Genomic DNA, 19,465 nt, shown 5'->3' on the forward strand with positions numbered 1-19,465 from the left:
ATTTTGCTCATTTTCACCGGTAATCCAGTGAGGACTCCCCTATCTGCCACCTGGGACACGCCACGTCGGAGTATCACCTCTCCTCCTGCTACGACCATAGTAGGTTCGTGGATGATGTTACCATTAGTACAAAGAAAGATTTTTTTAAAGGGATTAAATTATTCTTCATTCATTTTTTACTATTTATGGTGACATTGTAGATCCTGGTGACCACAATATTGAGGTGAATAAGTTGTAAAAGTTTTCAAGTTTTAGCTTAAGTAGCTCCTGATAAAATGGGAACTCTTGCGAGAAATTATAGCTTTTCAGAGAATGCAGTAAGATGCCTATCACCAAGCACGTTGGCCGTGCGTTTAGGGGCACGTAGCTGTGAGCTTGCATTTGGGAGATAGTGGGTTCGAACCCCACTGTTGGCAGCCCTAAAGATGGTTTTCTGTGCTTTTTCATTTTCACACCAAGAAAATGCCTGGGCTGTACTTCGAGGCCATGGCTGCTTCCTTCCCACTTGCTCTCCCATAGTCGACATAAGACTTATCTGTGTCAGTATTACACGTGATAAATCATAGCATAAATTATTAAAATAGCCTGTAGTCTCTTATAGGTTTAATAGTTCAGTGTAGCTGTGATTTTATTTATGTTGGTGTGTTGGTTAATGTGTAGTTTGTATATTCCCTGTGTCAGTGTAGTTTGGGAAAAATAAGCAGCAAGCATGTAACTCTGAGATCAAGCGGAGTGTTCCCTTTGTAGGCCATAACCTCCTTGCTGTGTCAACCATTAGCCAAGAGTAATTAGTCATTTCTTTAATTCTTAATAACGTATTCTCGTTTTAGTGTCTGTTGTTAGTAAGTATATACAGCATCTTTGAAGAATTTATGAATTTTTCACTTGTGATTCCTTAGCTTTCTTTAGTACGGTATTACATTTGACAAGGGCTGTGTGCCTTGGTTGTATTGTATCAGCTGTTCTCGCAGCAGTAGAGCGCTGGCAACTTAGGTAAGGCGATACTCATATGCTTTGCGAACTGTCAATTTAGAAGTAAAGCTGGATGGAGCATAGTAATTCCTCTGTTCTTCCAAATCTTTGTACATTTCATCAAAGCGACTATACTGTTCAGAAAATGCAGATGCTTTCATTGGTTCCATGGGTTGTTACTAAGCTGAATTCCAAATAGGAAATGGCATCATAGCGACTATTACAGCCAACCTATGCAATACTGTGTTTGCTGTAATTCGAGACAAAACTCAGCCTTCTAGAGCAAATAGTTCCTGAGTTATTGCACTTGAACCAAACAAATGCTCACGAATACCAAAACAACGCTAGTGTAGTGACATAATTAGCCCCCCGCTGACATGGAACATTTGAGTGCCACTGCATTACCCAGCAAACGTCCGTGATTCAAGTGTGAGTGTGAAGAAAATGCAGCGCGATCTCTCTAAAAATTCACTGTTAAAACAGCTTAGCACTGGTTATATTTAAGTGTTTTTACTAGAGACTCTAAAGAATGTAGTTTGCATTCATTGATTTCATCATGTATATATTACCTTATAGTCTGCTAAAAGAGAAGAGAACTACTATATTTCATACTGAACGAAAGTGACGTTTTTGTATTTGGATGTGTTGTTCTTTGATACAATAAAAACTAGGATTGTTGTCTCAGAAACTTTGAGCAGAAGAACTGGAAACAATAATTAAAATATTTTGCACAGATCACAGGTTAATGGGATAAGTTCATTAGAAAGAGGGCATGTACATTGGCATGTTTTGGCGTCCGTTATTTGGTCGTGCGCACCATGCGCTCCCATTCCTTAAGTTATGCATCTACTCTCACTTCGCTCAGTTCAGTCTGGTGTAGTGATGTTATTGTCTGATATATTCAAACTTAAATTACTCCACTTTCATTCAGACTGTGCTGTGCCATACTTCCGTGCCATACAATATTTAATCTCAGTCACAGCGAGCCAAATAATTTCAAGTCTGAAGAGGTTCAAGGTGTCGAAAGAATTATACAGTGTGAATCCTCAACAGATCATGTCAACATGCATCTTAGTGGAAAGATGGTGGTTTATACTATCAATCTACATAAGGAAATGTCATGTAGTGATACATACCGCCATTAAAATGCAGCAGAAATTTAAGTTTATATGCTCTCAAGTCGAAAGAGAACAGACTATTTCACACTCTACAGAAAGAAAAGAAGAAACACAGCTTTGAGCTGATTCATATATAGAAGGCAGACAGAGATCTTCAGCTTCAAAGTTATACCATTTCCATCTCGACAACTTTACAAGCTAGAACAAAATGGAGTTAGGCTACAGGGGTCTCTACCATCCATGGAGGTCGGCAGCATGTGAACGAAAGGTCATCTATACAACGTGCGGAGTTCAGTATCAAGGAGTTAATAAATTATTAAAAATGCTTCCAGTCAGCCAACATGTATGAAAGGTACACCAAATTAAACAGAAGACTCCAATTTTAATAAAAATACATTTATTTCACCAGCAGCAACATTTTTACTCCCTTGAAATGAAGGTTCCCTTGATAGCTCATCGAAAATTTGATTTTACACCTTCCTCATTCCAAAATCTTTAACCATATTGGTCAGCTTCAGGAAGGGATCAATTTGTACATTTTTACAGTACATGCTGACAGTAATTCATACATAACAGAATTGTTTCTATAAACATGTGACCAAGCTTGTTACTTGCTATTGCATTCTTGTTGAATTTTGTATGTGTACATTCTTCCGCTCTTTGTGGGACTGCTGAAGGTATTTGGAAGTATGTTTTCTGTTCTTCACAGGTAACATAGTCAAACTTTTGTTCTTGTGTTTTATGGTCATGTCTCAAATGTCTAACACCAGAATATCTTGAAGAATTATTGATCTTCTCGTGACCTGGAAATGTACCACTCTATGTGCAACTGCAGTGAAGGAGGATCTGGCTGATGTCTGTAAGACACTACTTCAAGAAAGAAGTAAGGTCAGGACCTGGGCACTCTGGATAAAGGCTCTACCTGAAAAAGTGAGATGACGGCTTGAAGTGGTGAGCGAAGCAGTACATTGTCCATCAAGATGATTTACTGAAAATCCAGAAAAGCTGACAAGTGTTCCTGAGGGGCCAAAACTTTAAAAATGATGAGAAGAGAAAATCAATATGACAAAGTCACTACTCAGAGATGTAACAGGTTTTTACTATTCACTTAATTTATTTACTACTTCCATTTGAATTTTCCAATTGACACAGTTTTACACACAAACATAATCACACAAAGCCTTCTGGTGCATCAAACTCCTGTTCTCCAACATGGCTTCTACAAGGTCAGTGTTGTTCCTGAACAGCTCACTTCATGAACAAGCCGTTTTGAACTCTGGGTGGTCATGTGATGGACTCGCTGCTCCCTGAATGACTTGTCATGAAGTTGCAACCGTCTCGTAACTGGCTCAAGGCTGACCAACTTGAGTAATTCTCACCCAGCTTCGATCTTTATATAATTATCTCAAAGTTTCCACTTCCAGATAATTCTGGGCGCCTTTTTCATTGTTAGTCGGCTTCCAGTTTTTAAAGAGCTTCCATATTGCAAGCCTTAAAAATTCGCCAGCGGTATTATTTTGCTCATTGCTGGTCCACCAACACTGTCAACTCTCGCCAGGCCCTCTGAAATCTCGGCCAGTGGCTGTGGCATACATTGACTGCTTAAAGTGGCCCTGTTTAAACCTGCTTTGATTTAAGCAATTCGTAATGTTATAGATTGTGACAGTTTTGAAGCATATATTTGGGACTTTTCCTGTTTTAATTTTAATTTGATTTTCCCGTAGGTTGGATGGATGTGACTTGGGATCATGGAGGGTCTAATTCTTACCGCATGGGTGCTGAGGGCAAGTATGATCTCAAGCTAGCCTCTTCATCAGGGTTGGACGGAGACTTGAGCGGTCAACCTAAGTCCACTATCACATCAACAGGTAACCCTGAATTATTAAACTTTAAACTCCAAATTTAATACCTAGTGTTGGTGGTTGAGTGGTTAGTATGTCTACCTCTTGTACCGGAGTTCTATGATTCTATCCCAGCTGAGATACGTGGATTTTTGAAGCCACTTGAAAATCTGTAGTTTGATATATTGTTCATAATGGAATATAAATGAACTGTGATGAACACATTATATACTCATTCATCTAAATTATTTCTGGATTCTAATCTTAATAGAATCCACTTTTAGTTAGAGCAGTAAAATACATCCACATTATCCCCTGATTCTTATAATAGGCGACCAACTGAAAGGGACTCTTATCTTCAAAGTATGCATCTCTACCTGGGTCTGGCATTGTTTTCACTTCTACCATATTCTTTCTTTTATATTTCCTATCCAACCTTCCTTGGTCTGGTCTTGTTCTCTTCTGAGTTCAAAAGTATTAGGTTTTGTGGGGCCTAGGATGTTTTTCATTTTCACGCATTTCATTGCCCTCCTGTGTGTTTTGCCTCTTTCTTCTGATTGGTGTTAAGAGAGGATGTTTGCCCAATTGTACTTAATCTTAAACTGATAATCACCACCACCAGCAGCACAATTTGTCTCAATAGAGGTCGAGGAGCTCTGACTGTGGTTAATTACAGTGGCAGTTACGTATAAGCTAAGCGGGAGTGTCAAAATTGATGTACTTGTGTCCTGGTGGTGTGAACTAAAATGATATGCATTTTAGCAGCGGGAGCCATATTGTTAGCAAATAAGCCCCCTAGGCCTATGCAAAATACTTACAGGCCTGTGTTTTCCTTCCTTGGTGCCCATATTTCTTTCATTTTTATACTATGGGTTTCCTTTCTGTCTTCAGACCAGGTTGTTCCAGTTTCCTTCTTTGGTTTTTCCTCTTGGTCAACTTGCCATTTGTGAATTTGACACAGATAGGTCTTATGGTGATGATGGGACAGGAAGTGTGAATTTGTGAACTGTGGGGCTTGAACTCATTATCTCCCAAATGCATGCTCACAGCTACACAGCCCTAACTGTACGGACAACTCTCTTGTTATTTGGATGTTTACCCCATCATGACTTCATGAATAAAGACCTTCCAGTGCATACCAAGATCATAGTTTACTGTGCTATTGTCATATTGACACTACTTTACAGTTGTTAAACTTGGATCCTGTACTGTCGACATATCAAAAGGTTAGAGAGCTTCTGTCTGCAAAATCTTAGACCAATCTTGAACATAAAATTGTAGGACCATGTCACCAACCTTGCTGTTCTTGAGAAAGTAAATGCTATAAGCATCAAGGCTACTATTATTGGCCTTTGTCTCAGATATGTTGGGCACATCCATCACGTAAGTGATACCAGGCTTCCTCATCAACTCCTGTATGGTGAACTCTGCTCTGGCACAAGACTTCATGGAGCCCCTTTGAGGCATTTCAAGGATCAACTAAAGCATATTATGGACACGGCTGGAATCAACACTGGTGGGCTGAGTGGCTCATACTGCTGAGGCGTTGGCCTTCTGACCTCCAACTTGGCAGGTTCGATCCTGGCTCACTGGTTCAGTCCGGTGGTATTTAAAGGTGCTAAAATAAGTCAGCCTCGTGTTGATAGATTTACTGGCACATAAAAGTACTTCTGTGGGACTAAATTCTGGCACATCGGCGTCTCCGAAAACTGTAAAAGTAGTTAGTGGGCCGTAAAGCCAATAACATTATTATTGTAATCAACAGTCAAACCTGGGATACACGTGCTGAGAATCATACACGTAGGCACCACACTGCTTCTACAGTTACTGTGTTTTGAGGAACGACATAGACATGAAGAGACTAAATGACAAGCACGGAACCTCTATCAAGCTCGGACCCACCCACCTCAGCCATTCCTTGTGATTTTTATGGACGTGTTTTATGCCAAGATTGGGCTACTAAGTCATATGAAACATATTCACAAAACAATGTGAGTGTAAAAATGTAAACTGCTGTAGAATATATATACTTGGATACGAATTGCAGCCAACGACGATTCCTTGATCCATTGGCTGCACCTCTGACGTCATATTGGGAGGGAAGTAGATTGATTGCACTTGGGTTTAGGGGTCTTGGAGTAGGCCGTACAGTTATCGATAAACAAACAGATTCTTAGATCTTTACAAATTTTGTCTGTCGCTAGCCTGTTTTCAAAAAGTTCAGTGGTCATCCATGTAGTCCTGTTATCCTCCTGTACAGGAAGACTTTTCACAAATTAAAACACCTTGATTTTGCTGACTTGCTTTTCAGTACATACATACATACATACATACTGTACATACATACATACATACATACATACATACATACATATACATATCCCACGTCGTTCCATCTTAAGCGATGGGTCGGCAAACGAGGCTTCTCCACCAGTTGCGGTCCCTGAACTTCTCTCCTTCTTCAATGCTTTCCAAAGTATCTCCTCTCTGTTGAATGTCGATCTTCACCATGCCCTTGTACCTGTGCCTTGGTCGCCCTCTTGGTCTTTTGTCTTCAAGTTTTAGATCGTACATTTTTTTTGGTAATCTGTAATCACCCATGCGTCGCATATGTCCATACCATCTCAGTCACTGCACTGTTATTTTGTCCTGCAGTCTTACAACTTGAGCCTGCTTGCGGATTTCCTCAGTACGGACCCTGTCCCTCCGTGTTTTGCCGATCAAGCTACGGACAAATTTCCTTTCTGCTGCCTGGATTCTACTAACATCTTTGTTTCTCATGGTCCATGTTTCGCTTTTTGGTAGTAGTGTTAATTTTCCAGAGCCACTCATGTTTGCTGCTAATAGAAAAGCCTCTCCTTGCTATTTTTTCTTCTGCCACATTTTTTCCCTAAAAATGTTAGTGTTTTGTTCAGCAAACACATGAAAAATTATCCTTTATCATCAACGTTAAATACATCTTTCAGTTCATAATCCTTGATGAGTTCACACAAATCCTCTATAACTACTTGTTAGTTTTCACTATGTGAACTTTCACCACATCTGCCATATCTTTCCTGAAACCCAGTTAACCGACCTGAGCTTGCATTAAAGTTTTGAAGGATCATTTTACCAACAAATGCCTCAGTTTTATTATGAGCCCATGGACCACTAAATTGTATTGCACAAACATGATTATTTGAACAACTTACAGAATATATAAAAACATACACAACCCCCCAGGCACCAATGTCAGAAAATTCACCACCTCATACACGTTTACTGTTTTATTCCTTTAGACTGAAGCTCTTTATAATATTTTCTTTATTTTTTTAATTTTTATCAGTTTCTTTTTTTTTTTTTTAATTACAGGGCGAGCTGGCCATGCGCGTAGAGGCGCGCGGCTATGAGCTTGCATCCGGGAGATAGTAGGTTCGAATCCGACTATCGGCAGCCCTGAAGATGGTTTTCCGTGGTTTCCCATTTTCACACCAGGCAAATGCTGGGGCTGTACCTTAATTAAGGCCACGGCCGCTTCCTTCCAACTCCTAGGCCTTTCCTATCCCATCGTTGCCATAAGACCTATCTGTGTCGGTGCGACGTAAAGCCCCTAGCAAAAAAAAAATCTTTTTTAATTTTTCATTTTTAATGTTCGGTGGTTCCTATAATCTTTAACAATGTCACTTCTCTTCTGAACATCTCTCCAAATTCTTTTAGAACTTCTACTGTTTCGTGTAATGTTGAACTAATATATGCACTATGCTTTGACATTCTGAACAACATGTACAGTATGAAGATATTCACAAATTGTATTATTTCAACTCAGTGGCTTGTGGTGAAGGAGGTAGAAGACGTGCTGCATGGGTACTGTACCTGTGTACCTTCACACAAGAGATGAATAATCCCACTTTGAGGAAAGGCTGAAGGCTTGCATATTTGCAAACAAAAGCTTTCTTTTCCCTACACTGAGTTGGCTGAGCATACATGCATACGTACATCTTTCAACATCATTTGACCTTTACTACAATATACAATAATAAAGTTTTATTATGAATCCACCTGTTCAATACAATATAATGTTGTTACATTTAAAATAACTTCATTAGTTAAAAAGTTATATATGGGACATGTTTCGCTCCCTTATAGAGCATCATCAGCCAAATCTGAATCTCAAATAATTGTTATTTACGTAAATAAAGACTTAAGAACTATTAGAACATTTTTGACAAACTTAAAACTTATTCTATTAGAAAATCATAAAATATAAAATCTTTGTATACATGGCTTAATTACATGTGCTTCATAGGAAGATACATTAAAATTATGGAAGAGAGAGTACTAAAATATAAAATAAATAATATATATATCATGTCCAAAATCCTAGAAAGACGTGAAGATCAATCTTAGGAGCTAAAATTTGAGGATTTTCTTAGCAATGAGATCTGGTAAAAAAGATATTTATCCCTTGTGGATAAGAGTCTATAAAGATTCAAATTTATCGTCAATTTGATGATTGAACTTATAACAGAATAAATGTTGGTCTTCAAGAAATTTAAATGCTTGTTGTCATGTGACCTCGGCGAATGCTGTTGAATAGATACGTTCTTATAGATGTCAATGACCGTTCGTTGAACGAATGGATTTGATAAGGTGATTGAAAGGGACGTAAATCAACGTTATATTGAAAGCTGCTGCTTGGTTTATCTTGTTGAATGTCTGTAACAAGAAAAGGAATCTTGTAAGTAATCGGAATTTGTGTTGCTAGTTAAGAGTGTGCTTCTAGAAACTTCACTTACCCCTCCAATTGCTGTTTGTCGGTTTGGTGTTGTCCGAGGTTATGTGGTGACTGTCTGTTCTGTGTCTACTCCTTGTGTTGTAAAAGTGAGGTGGTGGGGGTTGAGGGGGGGGGGGGAGTAGGGGTAGGAGGAGAAATGTTTGTGGGTGTGGTTTTGGAAGGGGAATATCTAGTAGGACCGCAGGGAGGGGTTGAGTTCTTTAATGTTGGATGATTATTAGTTGTTTTGGGAATGAAAACTTTGGCAAAATTACTTTTTTCTAGATTAAGCGTCTTTAAGAGTTTCGGTAATTGTTCGTGTAATGGATTTCTTATTTCAATTTCGTCATTTAAATTTTTTTCCTTATTGAAATACTGGTCTAAATTGGATATAAATATTTTCTAATTCTGTCATTAGTTTACCTTTTTCTATCTTCTTTATAATTTTTAGGTCTTTCTCTATGGTTGTAAATTGGTGGCCTGACTCTCTCATGTGAGCACTCATCGCAGAATGTTTGTTGTGCTTTGTAGCATTAACGTGTTCTAAGTATCTTGTGAGAAAGTTACGGCCAGTTTGGCCAACATATGAACATTTACATTCTACACATGTTAATCTATAGATGCCAGAACTTAGATAAGGGTTCTTGTTGGAATTTATACTATTGTGGTTGAAAAAAATGTTTCTGTTTGTATTTTGTGTTTTGAATGCTACATTCACATCTCGTTTTTTGATAGGATTAGTTATTTGAAAAATGGCTGGACTGGTGAATGTAAATGTTGCGAATTTGGACTGCTTAGTTTTTTCGGGAGTAAGATTAGTTACTAACTTTTGTTTTACTTTATTGATGATCCGATTGACTATATTTATTTTATATCCATTAATTGAGGCCAGGTCTTTTATAAAATTGAGTTCCTTTTTTAAGTTACTCTCTGAAAGGGGGATTTTGAAAGCTCTATAAACTAAACTGTAAAAAGCCGCCTGTTTATGTGATTTTGGGTGAAGAGAATCATTTTTTATCGTTAGAGGAGCGTATGATGGTTTTCTAAATATTTGAAATTCAAAACTATCTCTTATTCGTGTTACATTAATATCCAGGAAGTTTATTGAGTTGTTAGTTTCATCTTCTTTGGTGAATTTTATATTTGGGTCAATATTATTTAAGAAACTTAGGATTTTTTCACTATCATTTTTTTGGCTATCTATTATGACAAAGGTGTCTTCTACATACCTGATCCAAAGGCAAAGTCCATTTATTTTTGTGTTTATTTTGTTTTGCTCCAAATGATCCATATATATGTCTGCCAGTATGCCCGACGTGGGGTCTCCCATTGCTAGGCATGTTTGATGGTAAATCTTTTTATTAAATGTGAAGTAATTATTGTTTAATACAAATTTCAGTAGGTTTACGAATTCATCTATTTCACATCTACTTAATTTACTGTATGTAAGGAGATTGTGTTTGATGATATTGATGGTTTCTTTAACCGGTATATTTGGATACATGTTGGTTACGTCGAATGAAACCATTTTATGTTGTGGTTGTAAATTGAATTTTCTTAGTTTATTACAAAATTCTATTGAATTTTTGATTGTTGATTCGTTGTTAAATTTGTAATGTCTTTTGAGGAAATAGTGTATAAATTTGGATGTTTTATACGTGGGACTATTTCTACTGTTTATTATAGGACGTATGGGTACATTGAGTTTATGTAATTTGGGCAGTGCCCTAGCTGTTGGTAACTTTGGATTCATATTTATCATTTTGTGGTGTTCTTGTTCATTAAATAAAAAAGTAGAATTCTTGAGGATAATTTTTAGATTCCGTTGAATCTTATTTATGGGATCCTGGTTTACGACAGTGTAGGTTTTGTCTGAAAAGAATTCTTCTGTTTTTTCAATATAGTCATTTTTATTTAAGAGGACTGTGGTTTCACCTTTGTCTGCTTTGGTAACAACTACAATATTTTTGTTTAGTTTTGTTCTTAGTGTCATTATTTCTGTTATGAGAGTGGGATTAGAACTTTTGTTTATTTCCCTTACGAAAACCGGGAGCTTCTTTTTAACTTCAAATCTGATGTTGTTTTGTATATCTGGTGTTAATTTATATATTGAAAAAACAGAAGAATTCTTTTCAGACAAAACCTACACTGTCGTAAACCAGGATCCCATAAATAAGATTCAACGGAATCTAAAAATTATCCTCAAGAATTCTACTTTTTTATTTAATGAACAAGAACACCAAAAAATGATAAATATGAATCCAAAGTTACCAACAGCTAGGGCATTGCCCAAATTTCATAAACTCAACATACCCATACGTCCTATAATAAACAGTAGAAATAGTCCCACGTATAAAACATCCAAATTTATACACTATTTCCTCAAAAGACATTACAAATTTAACAACGAATCAACATTCAAAAATTCAATAGAATTTTGTAATAAACTAGGAAAATTCAATTTACAACCACAACATAAAATGGTTTCATTCGACGTAACCGACATGTATCCAAATATACCGGTTAAAGAAACCATCAATATCATCAAACACAATCTCCTTACATACAGTAAATTAAGTAGATGTGAAATAGATGAATTCGTAAACCTACTGAAATTTGTATTAAACAATAATTACTTCACATTTAATAAAAAGATTTACCATCAAACATGCCTAGCAATGGGAGACCCCACGTCGGGCATACTGGCAGACATATATATGGATCATTTGGAGCAAAACAAAATAAACACAAAAATAAATGGACTTTGCCTTTGGATCAGGTATGTAGAAGACACCTTTGTCATAATAGATAGCCAAAAAAATGATAGTGAAAAAATCCTAAGTTTCTTAAATAATATTGACCCAAATATAAAATTCACCAAAGAAGATGAAACTAACAACTCAATAAACTTCCTGGATATTAATGTAACACGAATAAGAGATAGTTTTGAATTTCAAATATTTAGAAAACCATCATACGCTCCTCTAACGATAAAAAATGATTCTCTTCACCCAAAATCACATAAACAGGCAGCTTTTTACAGTTTAGTTTATAGAGCTTTCAAAATCCCCCTTTCAGAGAGTAACTTAAAAAAGGAACTCAATTTTATAAAAGACCTGGCCTCAATTAATGGATATAAAATAAATATAGTCAATCGGATCATCAATAAAGTAAAACAAAAGTTAGTAACTAATCTTACTCCCGAAAAAACTAAGCAGTCCAAATTCGCAACATTTACATTCACCAGTCCAGCCATTTTTCAAATAACTAATCCTATCAAAAAACGAGATGTGAATGTAGCATTCAAAACACAAAATACAAACAGAAACATTTTTTTCAACCACAATAGTATAAATTCCAACAAGAACCCTTATCTAAGTTCTGGCATCTATAGATTAACATGTGTAGAATGTAAATGTTCATATGTTGGCCAAACTGGCCGTAACTTTCTCACAAGATACTTAGAACACGTTAATGCTACAAAGCACAACAAACATTCTGCGATGAGTGCTCACATGAGAGAGTCAGGCCACCAATTTACAACCATAGAGAAAGACCTAAAAATTATAAAGAAGATAGAAAAAGGTAAACTAATGACAGAATTAGAAAATATTTATATCCAATTTAGACCAGTATTTCAATAAGGAAAAAAATTTAAATGACGAAATTGAAATAAGAAATCCATTACACGAACAATTACCGAAACTCTTAAAGACGCTTAATCTAGAAAAAAGTAATTTTGCCAAAGTTTTCATTCCCAAAACAACTAATAATCATCCAACATTAAAGAACTCAACCCCTCCCTGCGGTCCTACTAGATATTCCCCTTCCAAAACCACACCCACAAACATTTCTCCTCCTACCCCTACTCCCCCCCCCCCCCCCCCTCAACCCCCACCACCTCACTCTTACAACACAAGGAGTAGACACAGAACAGACAGTCACCACATAACCTCAGACAACACCAAACCGACAAACAGCAATTGGAGGGGTAAGTGAAGTTTCTAGAAGCACACTCTTAACTAGCAACACAAATTCCGATTACTTACAAGATTCCTTTTCTTGTTACAGACATTCAACAAGATAAACCAAGCAGCAGCTTTCAATATAACGTTGATTTACGTCCCTTTCAATCACCTTATCAAATCCATTCGTTCAACGAACGGTCATTGACATCTATAAGAACGTATCTATTCAACAGCATTCGCCGAGGTCACATGACAACAAGCATTTAAATTTCTTGAAGACCAACATTTATTCTGTTATAAGTTCAATCATCAAATTGACGATAAATTTGAATCTTTATAGACTCTTATCCACAAGGGATAAATATCTTTTTTACCAGATCTCATTGCTAAGAAAATCCTCAAATTTTAGCTCCTAAGATTGATCTTCACGTCTTTCTAGGATTTTGGACATGATATATATATTATTTATTTTATATTTTAGTACTCTCTCTTCCATAATTTTAATGTATCTTCCTATGAAGCACATGTAATTAAGCCATGTATACAAAGATTTTTTATTTTATGATTTTCTAATAGAATAAGTTTTAAGTTTGTCAAAAATGTTCTAATAGTTCTTAAGTCTTTATTTAGGTAAATAACAATTATTTGAGATTCAGATTTGGCTGATGATGCTCTATAAGGGAGCGAAACATGTCCCATATATAACTTTTTAACTAATGAAGTTATTTTAAATGTAACAACATTATATTGTATTGAACAGGTGGATTCATAATAAAACTTTATTATTGTATATCAACAGATTTCAATACGGATTAAAACATGAGATTAGTCACTTTACTACAATGTCGCTCAATGCTTCATAAAACTTGTCAACTTCATTCTCGTCTTCACCCTCAGATAATGAATACACTGAGACAGTTCTCGTCCTAATTCCTCCAACTGCCAAATCTACCCACATCATTCACTCATTTATTTGCTTAACAGAAGCTATGTGGCAGGCAGTAGTATTCCTGATGAACAGCCCTATCTCACACTCTGTCCTCTTTTTACACCTGTCAAGTACACTTTATAATCTCCTCTCTCTTCCTTGTTAGCTCCCCTTATCCAAATATAATTTATCCTAGCACATTGAGACGCAACCTCTTTGCTGATTCAGCCAGTTCTACTTTCTTTCTTTCTTTCTTTCTTTCTTTCTTTCTTCCTTAAGCCTCATTAGCATTGATAACTCGCCATCAAATTCCATTTCATTCACAACGTTGCTACCAAGGAGCCCCTTGCCTGTGAAATGGGAGTGGGACTCCCGTAGGTTTGAGGCTTAAAACGTTCTGAGCGTGCTCAGTAAAAATTCTATGAAGCAGGATGCTACCCTTACTTACACGTAGTCCAAGTGAGGATCTCTTCTCTAACAGGTTAGGGACCTCTGGTGGATTTATAGTCATAGCCGCCTGAACACATAAGGGCCATGACTCAAAATATATCCAAGATGCCTACTTCCATTCCATAGCAACTGGGCCCCAGGGGCTCTGAACTTTGGAGCGTGGGTTGGCTACCACGGGCCCCTTAGCTGAGTCCCGGCATTGCTTCCGCTTACTTGTGCCAGGTTCCTCTTTTTCATCTATCCTATACGACCTCTTTTGGTCAACTCTTGTTCTTTTCCGACCCCGACGCTATTAGGTTTGCAAGGGCTAGGGAGTCTTTCATTTTCATGTCGTTCATGACCCTTGTCTTCCTTTGGCTGATACCTTCATTTTTTGAAGTGCCGCGTCCCTTCCATTTCTTCCCTCTGATTAGTGTTATATAGAGGATGGTTGCCTAGTTGTACTTCCTCTTAAAACAATAATCACCACCACCATAGCAACTGGTATCTTGACTCTCAGGACCACTTGCTAGGCCACTTATCCATTGCCCATGATTCACAAACTAGGATGTGACTACAGTAACCCAAGCCTGTGTCAGTGTGATGAAAAATGAATAGCAGTTTAAAAAAGAATTATTTACAGATAGTTTATATGTAACCTAATTGTACATAGTGCTGAATTAAGCATAGGAATTTACAAATCCTGGTGAAACAGCATAGTATTATGGATGACATCACAAACTTATTTATAAATAGTACAAATTGTTCCCCTTGGAATTTAAGGCCAGAAATATGTTACTTGTGTTTTACTGGGAATATTCATTATATCTAATTTTAATTCATTGATATTATGTCTTGTATATATTCTTGGATACTACTGAAAAATTGTTGGTAATGTTATTTTAAAATATTTATAATTCACGCTCTTAAATTTAGTCTTAACTTTCTTGCAGGCAAATCCAGTAAAAATATAACAGAATCTGGGAAAGGGACCAGTGTTCTTACTAGCAGGAAGTCTAGTTCCACACCTAGTTTGCCAGATGCTACAGAAAATCATGCCAAGACGTCAGTTGCAAGCACTGAACAAGCTGCATCTGCTGATAATCTGGCTGCTAAAGTAAGCCACTAAAACTAGTGTATTATTTATTCCATTTATTTTATTCAGTGGTCTGCATTAGTAGTAATTGTAAGAATCATGTAATGCAGGGGAGGGTTGGAAGAAATATGTATGTCTTGAATTTAAAATTTAAAATACAAAGTGGAACTGAAAATATCAGCTTTAGTTATATCTAGAAATAATTGTTGCCGTATATTCATAACAAATGCTTGTTGAAATTGCCATATGTTTTTTCGAAGCTGAATTAGAAACATCTTGAGTATTATTAATTTTTTGTTTTCTTTCTCTAATTTTGAAAAAGAGTACCTCTTAGAAGCGAGTGAAGTCACTAATGAGTAAAATGTACAACTATATTATATTTACATACCAAAAACTTAACCAATATACTTACACATTCTCATTGTTGATTGATCAGCAAGCAGCAGAAGCTATCGCTGAGAGTGTCCTGTCCGTGGCTCGGGCTGAGGCTATAGTGGCAGTAACTGGTGAGAGCCAGTCATCATCAACTCCAGCTGGTGAACTTTCCGTTGTAGTTCACTCACTGCGGGATCCTCACACTGACTTGTCTGCTATTTCCTCATCTACTGCCAGTGACCTTGCCACCATCGTCGAAACATTAGCTCTAGGAGAGTCAACACGATCTGGTACAGGTAAGGACACAACTAAGATGGATTCTGATCTTATACCTCTTTGTAGTGTGGTAATGTATTTATTTATTTTTTTCTTCTCAATATTTAACGTTTTATACGTGTGGACACATCTGTACATCGTTTGCTGTTAATGGAATATTACGACAGCCACACACCAAAGAAACACAAAAAGGAAAGCATGAAACCAATTTCAAAAGAAAAGGAATATTAGTTGGGAGTCCATGTACCCTTGCAGTGCTTTTATTGTGACATCAGAACAACAGAAATCTAACTGTAACATAGTTCTGTGAAATTGAGTCTGTTCTCTTTTGTTTTTGTTTGTTTGTTTCAGTTGTATTGCAACATGCTACATGAGCAATGAAGGGCAATCCTGAATTTAACCCGTCTTGTGTGGCAGTAATAGAATAGTATGAAATTCTCTACAAACTACAATCTCAACAATTATTCTGGGAAAAATGCCAAAGAAAAGTGGCAAAAGTAGCCAGGGTCATTTTATTTTTTGCTAGTGGTTTAACATCACACTAAGTGGAATTCTCAGTGACAGTGGGCTAGGAAATGGTTGGGGTTAGTGAGGACCCATTTGGGTCTCTTCCCTTTTTCTGTATTGATCAGGCTTTCTTCTTATCCTACTCGTCCCACATCAAGATTGAAGGTCTGTCAGATGACCCTTCAGTAAGTCTTGATGAAGCCAAGCTTGTGAGCTTGCTAATGGCTGAGAAGTAGTGTATATAAAAGATTGGTATTGATAAGGAGAGAACCTCCCAATTTGAAGATGACAGTATATGAAGATGCAGAGACAGTACCTTTCCTTTTTTTTTTCCTTTCTCATTTTCTGTTATTCCGTCTTCCGATGTTGGCATGTCGTGTTTATGCTGTTATGTGTTCCTGTTCATGAACTAGAGCAACAGTTGTATCAAAAAGATTTAAGAAATTTAGGTACAGTTGAAACTGGTTAAAATGTCCCTCTCTAGTGCATTTCCCTGATTATTACGCCATTATTCTGAAGTCCCAGGATGTGTCGTATTAAATACAAGCTAAGGAAGCCTGGATAGTTAGACGGGCTAAGTGGCTCAGATGGTTGAGGCACTGGCCTTCTGACTCCAACTTGGCAGGTTTGATCCTGGCTCAGTCCGGTGGTATTTGAAGGTGCTCAAATACGTCAGCCTCGTGTCGGTAGATTTACTGGCACCTAAAAGAACTCCTGTGGGACAAAATTCTGGCACCTCTGAGTTTCGAAAAACGCTAAAAGTAGTTAGTGGAACGTAAAGCAAATAACATTATTATTGTTATTATTAAACCTGGATAGCACATTTATGTCACTCTGTAGTACGTTCATAATTCCCACCATAAGAAATTGAAATTACCGTTCGCGGCCATTTGCGTGCACGACGGGCCAATTACTACCGGCCTGGGTAAGGATTTGGTAGAGAACTTAATTTCACAGCCCCAGAGCGCGGTTATGTATCAGCCTACAGCCGCAGGGAGTGCCAGTCCGAAGCCATTCTTATTCTCTTTACGACTGACGTGTTGGTGCTTAATTTTACGTTTGTGAGGCCTCTTTCAGACAGCACGGGTTCGACCGGCTTATACGTTTAGCTGCCGGTCTGCCTAGGTCTAAACTAAGAACTGATTATTCAAATAGAATCTTTCAGATGACGCGTAGTTACGCAGGGAAATTGTTTCACGAGGCAGTCTGTCGTGAGTCACGGTCCCGCGTCCGCAGTTAGTTTGATAAGAGTTTATTCATATAATGCATGTTAAATTACACATCACCTCATGCTAGATAGGGGTTGTCTTCCACATTGTCCTTTAAATGGCCCGGGTCTCCAGCTCACCAGGCCGCACCGGCTGGAACACGTTCCCGAAGATGCCCAAGTACTCCGTCAAGATGCTGACGGACCATCCAGGTTGGTTGCATGGAATACGCCGCAAGTTCCCGATGCTCGTGATGACCTCCGCTGGTTCCTGGCGATGTTGAGGGTAATCACATTACCCAAGTACAATGAGTTTGATGCCCACAAAACTCCGAAAATGTGTTCTTCGTCACTCGCAGAATTGATAAGTCAAAGTTCATGAAAACCTTAAATAATTAGTTTTCACACCATTAGTAAAATCACTAGTCAATGTTTATAAAGACTTTCAAGAATTCACTCTTTAACACTCATGGAAATGACAAGTCTGTGTTCATGAAGACTTTCAATGATGTTATAGTTCATCAATGGCAAAATTTACAAGTCTTTAAGTAATCTCTGGCAAAAATCACAAGTTTATTATCATGGAAACTTCGAACAAATTTAGAGTTCATCACTCGTGAATATTCCAAGTCCTTGAATAATCACTGGCGAAAAATTAAAGTCCATCACTGCTAAATATGACAAGTCTTTGAATAATCACTGGCGAAAAGTTAAAGTCCATTACCGTTAAATATAAATAATCACTGGCGAAATGTTGAAGAGTCCAACACTGGTAAATATTACAAGTATTACTGGCGAAAAATTAGAGTCCTCAACACTCGTAAATATTGCAAGTCCCATTTATAAAGACTTAGAAAAATTCAGTTCCTCAGTGAGACTATAACCACACGAAGATAGCTTCCGACGATAATGGCAGCGAGTAGGGCCACGTTGACTACTCGACTGTGTCTGACTGACTGAGATATCGGGCTATATTGAGCCCTCCTTATATTTGGTTTGGGATATTACGTCACATATGCCGTGAAGCTGGTTATCTCGTGAATCCCTCGACGGATTTTCTTGAAATTCAAGCATTGCGATGTTTATGTAATTCCCTTTAAAATGACATGTTGATCAAGTCGCTACCACATTTAATATAGGAGTTTTAAATTTTTTCTCCATCGAATGTTCCGGAAGGTGTGACACTTGAATCTGTAACATACGAGTTCAGGCTAGCTGCACGTGGCACGACAGGCGGGTGATCTAACAAGTCCCTGCGGCTACGTCACGCATACAGCTGTTCTCAGCTTGCTTGCTCGTCCTGCTGAATGTAAACAAACCAGGCTTGCACGGAGTAATACGTGTGTTGATAAAATACGATCAACTCTCAAAAAAATATGCATGTACAGGTCGTAACCGGTACAGTATATAGTTCACATTTCTAAGAATGTTTTACCTTGATTTACTGTGTTGGTGTATTTAAAATGTATTATTTCTTTATTTAATTAATTATAATTGTAAACACTTGTTTCTCTTTCATCGCAATTATTTTTATGTTCAAACCTAACCTTAAATTTAACAGCGAAATTGTTTTTCATGTTTTCCGCACGCTCTCTCTTTATGACGTTAATTTTTTCGGTCCCCACAAAAATGTCCTAACCAGTTTTGGCTGTAGTTTGTTAATATGTGCTGGTCTTCTCTTCATGATTGAGTTTCAGTAATGGTCCCCCTATGGGTAGGGGTGGTAGAATAACATCCGCGGTATCCCCTGCGTGTTTTAACACATGGGTGACGGGCCCCGAGAAATCTCGTGGTACGCTCGCCAGCGGTAGGTGACGGGCCCCGAGAAATCTCTGTTTTATTCACGACATTGTTTTCGGTCTTCCTGTGACATCTCTTGACCATATATTGAACTATTTCGAACTTGCACATTGAGTAGAATAAATCGTAGATGTACATCTGCCACTTTTCTTTTATTCACGGCATCTTTTATTCTTTGATTTAGTTTCAAAACTT

General features: G+C 37.5%; 1 protein-coding gene across 7 annotated transcripts in view; it reads left to right on the forward strand.

Moving 5' to 3' along the window:
* Positions 1–19,465, forward strand: part of Ufd4 (ubiquitin fusion-degradation 4-like) — a 716,632-nt gene that overhangs the window by 516,359 nt on the left and 180,808 nt on the right. For all 7 annotated transcript variants that reach the window (XM_067153526.2, XM_067153530.2, XM_067153527.2 and 4 more), the window contains 3 exons: positions 3,815–3,958; positions 14,963–15,126; positions 15,542–15,776. In XM_067153526.2, the coding sequence (XP_067009627.1) occupies positions 3,815–3,958; positions 14,963–15,126; positions 15,542–15,776 (543 nt within the window). The remainder of the gene's footprint in view (positions 1–3,814; positions 3,959–14,962; positions 15,127–15,541; positions 15,777–19,465) is intronic.

This window comes from Anabrus simplex, chromosome 9 (assembly GCF_040414725.1).
Source record: "Anabrus simplex isolate iqAnaSimp1 chromosome 9, ASM4041472v1, whole genome shotgun sequence".
In the NCBI taxonomy this organism is placed as follows: Eukaryota; Metazoa; Arthropoda; class Insecta; order Orthoptera; family Tettigoniidae; genus Anabrus; species Anabrus simplex.